This window comes from Vipera ursinii (assembly GCF_947247035.1).
Source record: "Vipera ursinii genome assembly, chromosome: Z".
NCBI lineage: Eukaryota > Metazoa > Chordata > Lepidosauria > Squamata > Viperidae > Vipera > Vipera ursinii.
The window spans coordinates 9257374-9272128 of NC_139517.1; the positions used below are offsets into that span (position 1 = coordinate 9257374).

Sequence of the window (14755 nt, forward strand, 5' to 3'; positions counted from 1 at the left end):
AGTTGTTCAATACAGCTGGGTCCAAGGTAGGCTTCTTGAGGAGAGGTCTCACCACCGCCTCCTTCAAGACGGTGGGGAAATAACCCTCACTCAAGGAAGCAGATATAACCGCCTGGAGCCAGCCTCGTGTCCTCTCCCTGGCTGCATAAACCAGCCAGGAAGGGCACGGGTCCAACAAACATGTGGAGGAGCTCAGCCTCCCCATAATCCTGTCCACTTCATCAGGGGTCACAGAATCAAACTCTTCCCAGGTAACATTGACAAGACCGCCCGTGTCCTGATCGCCTGACTCTGCCCAGTTGGAGTCCAAACCGGTCCGAATCCGAGCGATTTTATCCGACAGATGTTGACTAAATTCCTCAGCACGACCCTGCAAGGGATCCTCCCTCACCTCCTGATTAAGAAGTGAGCGAGTCACCCTAAACAGGGCGGCCGGGCGATTATCTGCGGACGCGATGAGGGTGGAGAAGTAATTACACCTCGCCACCCTCATCGCTGCGAGATAAGACCTAATATAGGTTCTTAACCGCAACCGGTCGGGTTCGGATCGGCTAGACCTCCAACGGCTCTCTAGGCCCCGTTTCTGACGCTTCATCTCCCGGAGCTCCGTGGAGAACCATGGAGCTTGCTGGGATCTGCGCCGGGTCAGGGGCCGCAAGGGTACAACCCGGTCAAGTGCCTCAGTGGCTGCCCTTTCTCAGGCTTCCACTAAGGCATCCGCCGAGCTGTGAGCAATGGAGGCAGGTGGGGACCCCAGCGCCGCTTGGAATCTATCAGGATCCATTAGGCGTCTGGGGCGGTACCATCTAATTGGCTCCGTACCCCCACGGCGGGGAGTGGCAAAGTGGAAGACCAGCCGCAGGAGATGATGATCGGTCCATGACAGGGGCATAATAAGTGGAGAGCCCCCACCAAGATCATCCAACCACCGTCTAGATAAAAAAATCAGGTCAAGGGTGTGGCCTCCCTCATGAGTTGGTTCAGAAATTACTTGCGTCAGGTCCATGGCCGTCATGGAAGCCATGAACTCCCGAGCTAGCTCAGATGAACCTCCCAGGGATGGTAGATTGAAGTCTCCCAAAACTATAAGTTTGGGAAACTCAACCACCAACCCCGAGAGGATATCGAGCAGCTCGGGCAGGGCTGCCGCTGCGCGACTAGGCGAAATGTACACGAGCAGCAAGCCCAACTGCGCCCCAGAACCAAATCTCACAAAGAGAGACTCACACCCGACTATCTGAGAAACGGTGGTCTCCCGCGGACATAAAGTCTCCCTAATAGTGACCACCACTCCCCCACCCCTACCATGAGCTCGTGGCCGGTGTAGCACCCAGAAGCCTGGTGGGCAGAGGTTACTCCATTAATTAAAAAAATGCTTTATTCCAAAGACTACAGCTGTTTTTTATTTATTTCTCAGAAATCTTCTCCATCCTCAAATTACTACATTCTTATGGATTTGGTCTAAACACCAGGCTAGAAATGAGAAAACGAGAGAGAGAGAGAGAGAGAGAGAGAGAGAGAGAGAGAGAGAGAGTGCAAAGAAGGAAGGAAGGAAGGAAGGAAGGAAGGAAGGAAGGAAGGAAGGAAGGAAGGAAGGAAGAAAGAAAGAAAGAAAGAAAGAAAGAAAGAAAGAAAGAAAGAAAGAAAGAAAGAAAGAACAGACTTTAGTTCTTACAAAACTAAAAGGGGAAATCAACTGCAATGTTCTTTTCATTTACTTCAATGGAAATTAAGTTCAAGAACAAGAGCTGGAATTAACACAAAGTTGTCACCTCCCTTGCCGCATACAGTAACTTTCTCATCTGTAATTACCAAAATAATCATTATTATCTCTGCTTCTTGTCTGGGAGATATCTATGGCAGTAGTTGCATAAATTTGCATTGAGACTAAAATGTGCTATTAATTTCCACAAGTCATCCACAGAAGGCTTCCTCATGGCTGATGTGACTTGAAACAAGAGTGTTTGCATTACCATTTCTGCTGAATGAATTGCCATTCCAGCCAAGACTGACATCTTGAATTTTGTTTCATACTTCAGTGAAAGATATTGGAAAGCAGATGGTAATGCAGAATGTTAATGTTAATATTAGTGATGTTGCCTTCTGTGGTATGCAAGTGTCCTGTGGGTCAGTGGGCTACTGAGATACTACTCCCAGCCCTTCACAAATATTATCATGCTGGAGACCTCAATATTGCTGGCATTACTTCTCAGAATTTTGTGTTTTCACATTCAATAACATTTGACAAAGCTCCCTCTCCTGAGCTCTTTGATGATATCATGTAAGGAGTTATTAGTTTACTTACTTAAAAATAAAACAATATGAAATGCACTATATGTTCTTCAAATGGTTATTTTTATGTTGTTAGTTTGGTGGATTTATACATTGAATTGAGGGCAATAGAAGAAGGGGACGACAGAGAATGAGGTGGCTGGATGGAGTCACTGAAGCAGTAGGTGTGAGCTTAAATGGACTCCAGAAGATGGTAGAGGACAGGAAAGCCTGGAGGAACGTTGTCCATAGGGTCACGATGGGTCAGACATAACTTCGCAACTAACAACAACAACAAATACATTGAATTGTCTAGTATGAACTAGAACTCATTCCTGTCTTTTTAAACATTGTGCATGATTCATTTTAAGCTTTAAGGAACATATCAAGATGGGTTCTATATGTTTTACTTTCTTTTAAGAAACATTTTATTGCTAAATCCTTTTTCCATATTCTTTTTGTTTCCCAAAATTATGACTGAGAAATACTGTGAAATTGTTGCACATTCCATAACTTCCCATTACACTCATGAACTGAACAGATTGTTCTAATAAAGCTTAATGTTAGATATGGTCATTATAATGCAATTTCATAATAATACTGCATATGGGAGCCAATTATAATATTCTGTCTGTGTGTGTTTCTGTGAGTATGTGTTTATTTTTTTATAAAACTGACAGGATACCAACGATAGAAGTGATCTTTTACTACCATAATTTGAGGGTTCATTCCCATTTCATTTTCATACTTTGGGGGTGGGGAGAACTGGGAATACAGAAGAGTATCTCAATTTTTTTTTTATCATGCATTATTAAAGTTTTAGTAGTTTGCTCCTTATCCTCCATGTTTCAAAGCCAATTAAGATAATTCTGGGGATACAATTTTGTTCTAGCACATCAGACAGTGATCTTTTGAATCTTAGTAGTTGAAGATACATTCATACATGCCCTATCTAATTATTTTCACTAAAGTCATTCTTTTGCACTGCTATTGAGAAGAGCCAGCCTTGAGACATCATTTATAACTTTCAGTTTCCTGGATTCATGTGAGCAGCTTCACCTATACAGGGTGTTTGACAGAGTTGGTATTTTTCAACACAGAATCACACTATCCATCATAGTAGTTGCATGGTCAATCTTAGATGCAGCATTAGTTGACATATATTTCATTAAAATAAACAAATATTGCATTTTGAAGCATACATATAAAACATATATACCTCTTTGTAGGTTACTAGTATGATAACATGCATGGAATAATGAATGTGAATACATACAAGAATACACTCCAAGTCAACAATTTCTGAAAATTATATTGAAAACAGTTTTCAAAAAAGTATTCATATCATCCTACTATTCGTTCCTTCCTTCCTTTCTCAACACTAACAATACATCCTAGCTTTGGCATTTGCTATAAAAGAAATAAATGAATAATCACATTTTAGCCAATTATCGCTATAATTTTTCTCAGTGGAGCACAATTAATTTCCCAGATTAAATTTTAAAAGTAACTCATTAAGGATGTGAATGTTTCCAATGTATACTTCCCATGAAGGGGTGATCTAGTGAACCTAAGTGCATCATCATTTGTTCAATATACACCAACTTAAACTATCACAAATATCATATAATACATTGTATTATAACATGTACTACATATTATACAATTTATATGTTTCTTTGTAGGATATTGATTCAACATTACCAGCATATCCTGGCACTGGTATTTGCTGTAAAAGAAATCAATGAAAACCCAGATATTTTGCCAAACATCACTCTGGGATTCCAGATCTATAACAGCCATCTCAGTGCATGTTGGACTTATCTTGCTTCAATGGAACTTCTCTCTTCCTGGAAAAGGTTTATTCCAAACTACAAGTGTAATAGTAGAAACAATGCAGTTGCAGTCATTGGGGGACCTAATTCAAATGTCTGTCTCCATATAGCCACCATCCTAGGTATCTACAAGGTTCCACAGGTAAGGATTTTTTGAACAGTTTTCAAATTCTAACCTAACAATTTTTATTTGAATAATCATCCAATTTTCCTGTGATAAAAGTGTCTGCCCTTTTTGTATATAAAAACACCTACACTCCTTGAAATAATATATAAAATATATGTACATTATGGAAATTTCTGTTAAGAAAGCCATCATGATTATATATGAATAAGTATGTGTATTAGATAAGATCTTGTAGATGTTAATTTTGGGTCTTATCAAAATCAATGTTATTGTTTATAATTTTACTGCTACTTAGTTGATTTTATTTGGCTACTAATTTAATGGTCCCCTTCATGGATTACTGCCTTGTCATGGTGAAGGGGCTTGCATAATTCAACAAAGCCATGACCTATGCCGTGCAGGGCCACCCATGATGGACAAGTCATAGCAGAGAGTTCTGACAAAATTTGATCCACAGGAGAAGGAAATGGCAACCCACTCCAGTATCTTTGCCATGAAAACCCCATGGACAGTACCAAAAGACAAAAAGATATGATGATGGAAGATGAGTCCCTCAGGTCGGAAGGTGTCCAATATGCTACTGTGGAAGAGGAGAGGGCTAGTACTAGTAGCACCAGAAAAAATAAAGCGACTGGGCCAAAGCTGAAAGGATGCTCAGCTGTGGATGTATCTGGTGGTGAAAGGAAACTCCGATGCTATAAAGATTTTTTCTCCATAGGAACCTGGAATGTAAGATACATGAATCAAGGCAAGCTGGACATGGTCAAACAAGAGATGACAAGACTGAAGATTGACATCTTAGGAATCAGCAAACTAAAATGGAAAGGAATGGGTGAATTTAATTCAGATGACTACTGAGGGCAAGAATCCCTCAGAAGAAATGGAGTAGCCTTCATAGACAACAAAAGAGTATGAAAATGAATACTGGGATACAAATCCCCAAAATGAGAGAATTATCTCAGTTCGAATCTAAAGCAAACCATTCAATATCACAAGTCTATACCCCAACTACCAGTGCTGAAGAGGATGAAATTGACCAGTTCTATGAAGCCATACAGCACCTTATAGAACTAACACCAAAAAATGATGTCCTTATCATCATGGGGGATGGGAATGCTAAAGTAGGAAGCCAAAAAATAACCGGAATAACAGGCAAGTTTGGCCTTGGAGTACAAAATGAAGCAAGGCACAGGCTGACATAATTTTGTTAAGAGAATACGATGATCATAGCAAACACTCTTTTCCAACAACCCAACAAATGGCTCTACACATAGACATCACCAGATGGTCAACACAGATATCAGATTGACTATGTGCTGTGCAGCCAAAGATGGAGAAGCTCTATACAGTCAGTAAAATCAAGACCAGGAGCTGACTGTGGCTCAGATCATGAGCTTCTTGTTGCAAAATTTAGGCTTAAACTGAAGAAAATAAGGAAAAGCAGTAGGCCACTCAGGTATGAACTAAATCATATCCCTGATCAATATACAGTAGAGGTGACAAATAAATTTAAGGAATTAGATCTGATAGACAGAGTGTCTGAAGAACTATGGATGGAGGTTCACAACATTATACAAACCGATCAGTCCTAGAGGAGATCAACCATGACTGCTCTTTAGAAGACCAGATCCTGAAGTTGAAACTCAAATACTTTCGCCACCTAATGAGAAGGAAGGGCTCACTGGAGAAGAACCTAATATTGGGAAAGACTGAGGGCAAGAGAAGAAAGGGGCGACAGAGAATGAGGTGGCTGGATGGAGTCACTGAAGCAGTAGGGGTGAGCTTAAATGGACTCCAGAAGATGGTATAGGACAGGAAGGCCTGGAGCAGACATGTCAAACACAAGGCCCGGGGGCCAGATCCAGCCCGCGAAGTGGTTTCATGTGGCCCGCGAAGCCATCCTGGAAACAGTGAGGGAACGGCCCCCACTGCCTTGGCCCTGGCCCAGAGACCCTCAGATCTGTCCCACTCCTGCCCAGGCCCCCATAGGCACCCTTGATGCGAACGATGTACAGCTGGCCACGCCCACCCAGTAGGCCATATGCACTCTAGCCACGCCCACCCAGTAGGCCACGCCCACCCTGGCCATACCCACCTGGCCCCCTGAGGGCAAGCGCAATGCTGATGCGGCCCTCAATGAAATTGAGTTTGACACCCCAGGCCTGGAGGAACATTGTCCATGGAGTTGCTAACCACAACAACAATTTATTGGTACTTTTATGAATCACTTTATATTATATCAATTTGTTTGATTGCCTCTTCCTTTGTTATACTGTAGGAGATAACTTGTAACCTTCAAAGAAAATATCAGGAAGGAATGATTTAACAACCAGAATGTGACTTGACCTTTTTTTTTAATCTTAGTATAACAGGAAACTGGAATTTAAATGGAATTGTTGACTTATTAGACATCCCAAATCAAATAAGGAAATGATAACAGTTCAGTGGGTTGCAGAGTGTAGTTTTGATCTGTTGTATAGTATTTAAGAGAAGGAATCATATATGAACTGCTGGATGAGAGTTTCTAATCTATAAAAAGATATGATAAATAAAAAAATTGGAGGAGAAGAGTTCAACATTTGACTTCCATTCCATGTAATTATATTAGAATCAGCATTAAAATTTAACCAACATGCCACTTCCATATGTTGTCAGAAGCACAGAAACCTGTTTTGGAAATCTGTTCTTTTTCTTATCAATTCGTTAGCTGTCGTATGGTTCTGCTCCAGTGCTGGATTACAAAAACCAAGATGCTTTTGTCCAACAGATGTTTCCCCAAGGCATTCATCAGTACAAAGGGATTCTTCACTTACTTCTTCATTTTAGGTGGACATGGATCGGAGTGCTGTATCTCGATGATGATAATGGGGAGAGGTTTGTGCAGAATGTACTTCCATTGTTTCCCCAGAGAGGGATCTGCTTTGATTTTATTCAAAGACTCCCCAAAGTAGGATTTTCTAATGCTATTGAAACCCTTGTAGACGATGGGATTAAAACGTACAGGATCATCACTAGGGACACTTCCAATATCTTAGTCATACATGGGGAACTACAAACCATGTCAATTCTTCTCCTACTGCTAGGAATTCCAGAATATCTCGACATGGACAAATCAAAAGGAAAAGTCTGGATTATGACAGCTCAGATGGATTTTGTGTCATATTCTTTTAAAAAACCCCATGACATAGATTTCATCCATGGTGCTATATCTTTTGCAGTTCACTCAAGAGATGTGTTAGGATTCAAGATCTTTCTTCAGGCCATAAATCCCATCTTAGAAAAGGATGATGATTTTCTCCAGATATTTTGGGAACATGCATTTGACTGTTCTTTACCTAAACCCAATGTAAACAACATGTCTGGGAGACTTTGCACTGGGAAGGAGAAACTAGAAAGTCTCCCTGCGACAATTTTTGAAATGAAGATGACTGCCCACAGCTATTGCATCTACAATGCAGTCCATGCTGTTGCCCATGCCTTGCACATCATGTATTTATCACAGTCCAAGCAGAGACAAATAGGAAAAAAAGAGCAGCAGAAGAATCTTCTCAATCAAGTTTCGTGGCAGGTAAGAACAAAATGGGAGGCTGGTACCACAACAGAAAACAATTTACCAAAATTGTAAATGAAAAAGTATAAGTTTTGAACCTAAACTCAAATTCTCTCCTGACTTCATTTAAGAAAAAGAGTGAGCACATTACTGAATTTTTAATGAAGTGGATCAGATTTGCAGGAATTTCAACACGATTTGCTCAGGTCATTGGGATGTAAAATGTCAATCAGAGCTGAAGTCTAGTCATTTGTTTTATTAATCTGAGTTTATTAAATTTAGACTTACAGCTAAGCACAGAATTGGTCACTTTGGGTTGCGATTTTGAAAGGGAAGATACATTGTATAGCTTAATAAAGCATCACAAATTCATTCTAAGATTAATAAATGAATTATAAGATTATAAGATTACAGAGATAATAATTATAGAAGAGGAGGTCGTCACATTCAAATACCCTCTTGTCAGATAGGAAGATACTTGAGATACTCAATAAGTAATTTTAGTCATCAATGTCTCGTAATCCACTTGCATGTTCACATTATAATCAGTAGAAGACCTATCTGCATGCCAACTTAATCTACGAAGAGCTCACAGTGCATCAGAGGTTAAAAAAAATGATTCTGTTTAAGATAGATTTATATTATTATCAAACCAATTGGCCAAGTCATCAAAATTACATCTTTTAAACATATATAGCCACCTAATCTTTCTTGTGACAAGAAATTTTTATTATTATGGTTTGTCACCAAGATATTTAGGCTGGATTTAGTGTTTTAGTCCACCTATTGAGTCCCTTTCAAGAACCTGTCGATGTAGCCACATGTGGATGTTTAGTGGTGTTAAAGATATTGTCATAGGATGTAAACTCGGAGGAGGAGGAGGAGGAGCAGAAGCAGGAGGAGGAGGAAGAGGAGGAGGAGGAGGAGGACTTTCCCACCTTTTCCCACTTCTCTCCCTCCCTTTTCTTTTCTTTGATTCCATTATTTGACTTCTGTTTTAAAGTCTCTCTTCTCTCAATTCACATGGAATGGAAGGAAAGGAGATGAGAGTAGAGAAACAGAAAGTTGGAAAGACACAAACTTACGGAACATCAACCAAGAACAAGAGTGAGGAAAGATGCATTAGTTGTTTGCAACTGTAATTAATGGGTTAAGATAATACAACAGAAAAGTTCAGATAAGCTGAAAGAAAGAAAATTATGACTTTTTGATGAAAGTATTTTTTTTTTTTGCTGAAAGAAAATTATGACAATAATGAAAAAAAAACAAGTACAGATATTTCATCACTTGCATACCCCTTTATGATTTAACTGCCTATTAAAACAAAAAAACAACAATAAGGAAATAAACTGGAACTGGGATAGCTGACAGTCACAGGAATCACACTGGTCTGAAAAGAGATATCTTGACCACGGATACTCCCTTCCTCCATGATTTTTAACAAAAATGAATGTCATATATAATTATTTCTGCCTTGAATATGATTTTAAAGGAACTTATTGTCCAAGATATGAAGGCAGAACTTCTTAGAGGATTTGGAAACATGGGCAGTGTAGCTATGAGATCAATCTCTAGACTCAGCTGAATTAAAAGCAAAAAGCTTGACCAAGAATTGAGTGTATTCCAAAATTGAAACCAATCTAATTAAGTGCATTCTTGTAAATAATAATATATAATATATTTTGCATATAATATGTTTTACATATAATATGTTTTGCATATGATGTTTTGAATATAATCCCCACATGATTTCCTATTTAATCTTGAATCTTTACTGATTGTTGTTCCCATTTTCTGAAATGTAAATATTATTTATATCCAATATACTAAGTGCCTCATACTTTTTAATTTTATAGAATCTTAATGTTGAAAATGCATGTCTGTCTATCTATCTATCTATCTATCTATCTATCTATCTATCTATCTATCTATCTATCTATCTATCTATCTATCTATCATCTAATCTAATCTCTAACTTCTTTGCATATTTCTTTCAGTTTCAGCTCCACCCCTTTTTGAGAAAAGTTTCATTCAACAATAGTGCTGGTGACATTATTTCTTTTAATCAAAATGGTGAACAAATAGTGGGATTTGATATTATAAACTGGGTAACCTTCCCAAACCAGTCTTTTCATAGAATCAGGGTTGGAATGATAGACCCACATGCTTCTTCAAAAGGAGGAATTTTTCTTAATGACAGTCATATTGTGTGGCCTGTCAGGTTTAATCAGGTAAGTACGGATCTATTTACATGTCTTCAGACATTTCTGAAAATTTAGAACATTTATTTATTTCTAAACTGCTGATCTCCCTCAAGACTCCCTTGATATGCTGTACAATCAAATGATAAAATATAAAAACAGTATATCTATAAAATTAAAAATATAGAAGGTATGTATGTATGTATGCATGTTTGTTTGTTTGTTTACCTACCATGTTTCTAAACTGCCCATCTCCCTCAAAGAGGGAAGCTGGGTGCTGTACAATAAGATGTTGTACTATAATAATTTAATTTTAATTTAATTTAATTTAATTTAATTTAATAACATTTATATACCGCCCTTCTCCCTGAGGACTCAGGGCGGTTCACAGGGCAGAATAAAATAGCAAATACAAACATTAAAAAGAGATTAAACAATTGCCCTAGTTAAAAACAATAGAAGTACAATTCTAAAAACCCCAAGATAAAATTAAAAGACCAAAGATAAAACAACCCCACCGATCCCCATCAGGCTAGGCCAGCTTGTACAAACAAAAATGTCTTGAGATCGCGACGAAAGGAGCGAAGATCGGGCGCCATCCGGAGCTCTACCGGTAGCTGATTCCACAGCTCCGGAGTGCCCACAGAGAAGGATCTCCCCCTGGGGACCACCAATCAACATTCTCTGATCGGTGGCACCCTGAGGAGGCCCTCTCTGTGGGAACGCACAGGGCGCAGGGAGCTTGATGCCGGCAGCAGATGTTCCCTGAGGTACTCCGGCCCCATGCCATGGAGGGCTTTAAACACCGTTACCAGTACCTTGAATCTCACCCGGAAGACAACTGGCAACCAATGCAGCTCACGGAGCAGAGGTGTAACGTGGGAGTATCGGGAGACTCCCAACACCACTCTCGCGGCTGCATTCTGTACCAGTTGGAGCCTCCGGGTGGTCCTCAAGGGCAGCCCCATGTAGAGAGTGTTGCAGTAGTCCAGACGAGAGGACACGAGCGCATGAGTGACCGTGCACAAATCATCCCGGCTAAGATAGGGCCGCAACTGGCGCACCAGGCGAACCTGGGCGAAGGCCCCCCTAGTCACAGCTCCTATATGGTCTTCCAAGGTGAGCCGTGAATCTAGGAGGACTCCCAAGTTGCGAGCCCTATCTACGTGGGGTAATAGTTCACCCCCCATAGCATGATATATTAATAACATGATATATTAAAATAATAATAATAAAACATAGAAGAAGTAGTGTTAAATTAACAATTGGCAAACTGGACTTTCCTGTTCTTCTTTAAAGACATTTCGCTTCTCATCCAAGAAGCTTCTTCAGCTCTGAATGGATGGTGAGGAATGCCTAGTTTTGTGTGGCTTTTAGTTGGTCAGTGGGGTGTTGATGGCCAGCTATTAAGTCTTTGGCTGTTGTTTCCTTGTGCTGCCAACTCCTTGCCTTCTAAATATTTGATAACCTGTTAGTAAATTAGCACTCCTATTGACTGACAGGGGACCCATTTCCCAGGCTTCAATAATTTCTCTGGCTATCTTTATATCTACTCAGCCAACAGTCTTAGTAGCTGCAAAATTCAATGTATGTCCTTGTTCATTGCAATGGTAAATGCTGTTATGCCATTATCATCAGAATAGGATTAAAGAACATGAAACTGTATTTATTAAGTGTCAATGGTTTTTTATGTGTTTCTAAGATTTTCTTTAAGGGACGCGGTGGCTCAGTGCGTTAGGATGCTGAGCTTGTCGATCAGAAGGTCGGCAGTTTGGTGGGTCAAATCCCGAGTGCCGCGTAGCAGAGTGAGCGCCTGTTACTCATCCCCGCTTCTGCCAACCTAGCAGTTCGAAAGCACGTAAAAATGCAAGTAGAAAAATAGGGACCACTACGGTGGGAAGGTAACAGCGCTCCGTGCGCCTTTGGCATCTAGTCATGCCGGCCACATGACCACGGAGACGTCCTCGGACAAGCGCTGGCTCTTCGGCTTTGAAACGGAGATGAGCACCGGCCCCTAGAGTCGGAAACGACTAGCACGCATGTGCGGGGAAACCTTTACCTTTACCTTTTAAGATTTTCTTTACAGTATCATCTGTCTTTATAAATATGCTAAGAATTTGTCAAACTGAAAGGCTATAGAATAAGATTATCATGATCCTATTGGAAGAAGATGAAATATAGCAAAATATGTTTGACATTCTTTCGGTTTTCTTGGTGTATACCAAGAATTGACATTGAAGGACAAAACAATGGAAGAGTCTTTTATGATATCTAAAAATATAACCAAACTATATTTAACAGTGCATCCCAGGCTACTACAAAATATTTTTCTGTGTTACATTCTACTCTTTCTTTTTTTGTCTAGGGGTATCCTCTTTCACTGTGTAATGACAATTGCCAAGAGGGTTATAGTAAAAGAAAGAAAGAAGGGAAGCCGTTTTGCTGTTATGATTGTTTTCCATGTCCAGAAGGAAAAATATCAAATCACAAGGGTAAGATATTCTAGACACAAAAATTCCTTATATATTGTCTCTGAGCTATAGCAGATACATAGGAGAATATAAGAGTCTGTGGTGTGGAATGTTTTGGGTTTGATTTTGAAAATCAAACTAAGTGCAATGGAATGTACAGTATGAATGTTCTTGGGGAGGGAAGGAAGGAAGGAAGGAAGGAAGGAAGGAAGGAAGGAAGGAAGGAAGGAAGGAAGGAGGGAAAGAAGGAAGGAAGAAAGGAAGAAAGAAAGAAAGAAAGAAAGAAAGAAAGAAAGAAAGAAAGAAAGAAAGAAAGAAAGAAAGCAGATAAGAGATGCAGTTGCTTAATAGTCATAGAAAGAAGCCTTTCAAAATGGATCAAGTAGTTAAAAGTGGGGACAAGAAATTGGTTCCTTCAGACATACCTCTACTTCAATAAAGTAGAATTACTTAATTTGGTTTCTTGTCTGATTTGCCTGGGAGGGCTGACACTGTCAGTCATAACGCCAATCCTAGGAAGCAAACTTGTCTTTTTCCAGAATCATATAGATACTTCTACAGAAAACCAGAAGTTGCCTTCAAGCTTTATGTTTTTTATTCAGCTGAACAAAGACGGGCTTCTCTAAAATAAAGAGCAAAAGCCCCAAATATCAGAAAAAAACTTATTTGTTATATTCAGAACAATTGATATGTTTCCTTTACTGGCCTTTTGTGACCCTGCATTCATGGGCTTGCAAGTGACCAGAGAGAGCGGGGCCATCTGCATGTATTCACAATTGACACTGACCTCTAACTCTGGGTCATCACAATGATTAAGTATATTTATATTTTTATCTCTTTCTATACCTCCACCTCCATCTTCACTTTCACATTAACCACTACCTGCATTCTTGAAAAGCCCTGAGGAAGATTTTAATATAAAACAGACTGTGTAGATTATTAAATGATACCTCAAAGAAACCTACTGAAATAGTACCTTTTTCCATTTCTGATTCAGATTTGCACCAACTCAAGAGCATAATACTAATAAAATAGTAAGGCAGTTTTATAGGTTCTGTTGAGTCTCTCTGACAATCTGACAACATAATTGATTATGCATGGGTTTTTTTTTCAGATGCAGTCACCTGTTATCCATGTCTGGTAAATCAGTATCCAAATCCTCAACGACGTTTATGCATTCCTAAAACATTAAGTTTCTTATCTCTAAAAGAACCTTTAGGGGTGTCTTTAGCTATTCTGGCTATTTCCCTTTTTTGTCTGACTTCACTGGTGCTTTGGCTTTTCATTAAGCATCGAGATCTCGCAATAGTCAAAGCCAACAACCGGAGTCTCACTTACCTTCTCCTGATCTCTCTCCTGCTCTCCTTCATCTGTGCTTTATTGTTCATTGGGCCACCAGGGAAGGTGACATGTCTCCTTCGTCAAACTGCTTTTGGCATCATCTTTTCACTAGCGGTCTCATGTATATTGGCCAAAACCATAATTGTGGTTCTAGCCTTCATAGCCACCAAACCTGGATCCAAGATAAGGAAATGGTTGGGGAAAAGACTGGCTTATTCCATTGTCCTTTCCTGTTTGCTTATTCAAGTTATGATTTGTACTACGTGGCTGTCAACAGCTCCTCCATACCCAGATGCTGATGTGTACTCATCCAATACAGAGATTATATTGGAATGTAATGAAGGCTCCTCTACCATGTTCTACTGTGTTCTGGGTTTCATGGGATTCCTGGCTCTTGTCAGTTTTACTGTGGCTTTTTTAGCCAGGAAACTCCCAGACAGCTTTAATGAAGCTAAATTTATTACATTTAGCATGTTGGTCTTTTGCAGTGTTTGGCTCTCCTTCATTCCATCCTATTTGAGCACCAAAGGAAAATACATGGTAGCCGTGGAGATATTTTCCATCTTGACCTCCAGTTTTGGGTTACTGGGATGCATTTTTTCCCCAAAATGTTTTATCATTTTGATGAAACCTGACTTAAAAATTGGAACGTCTTTAAGAAGAAGGAATCAATAAAATGGAAAAGTTAAAACCCCTCAATTTGGGGATCGGTGAGGGGAGCTTCAGAATAACAATCTACATAGGATGCTGTTCAATAAATGTGGAAACTTATCTTTTGTGTTGAAGATTTATTCTGAGTGGGAAGAGATGGGGTTGATTGATAGTCTCTTTTCCATCACTTTTAACATTTTCCAAACTTTGCTTAGGATTATTATCTGAAGCATGGGGCATATTTCCCTATGTATTATTAGGGATTTTAAAAGGTTTAGGAGCACTTATTTAGCAGTTATGTATCTTTC

At 39.6% G+C, this 14755-nt stretch overlaps 1 protein-coding gene across 1 annotated transcript; it reads left to right on the forward strand.

The window, feature by feature from the left end:
* Window positions 1–2093: 2093 nt before the first annotated feature.
* LOC310649099 (vomeronasal type-2 receptor 26-like) lies at window positions 2094–14471 on the forward strand (the record flags this gene model as incomplete). The annotated part of the gene is made up of 6 exons (XM_083377371.1): window positions 2094–2281; window positions 3957–4248; window positions 6941–7801; window positions 9781–10014; window positions 12350–12476; window positions 13570–14471. The coding sequence occupies 6 exons, from the start codon at window positions 2094–2096 to the stop codon at window positions 14469–14471; spliced, it is 2604 nt and encodes an 867-aa protein (XP_083233497.1).
* Between the last annotated feature and the right edge of the window lie 284 nt (window positions 14472–14755).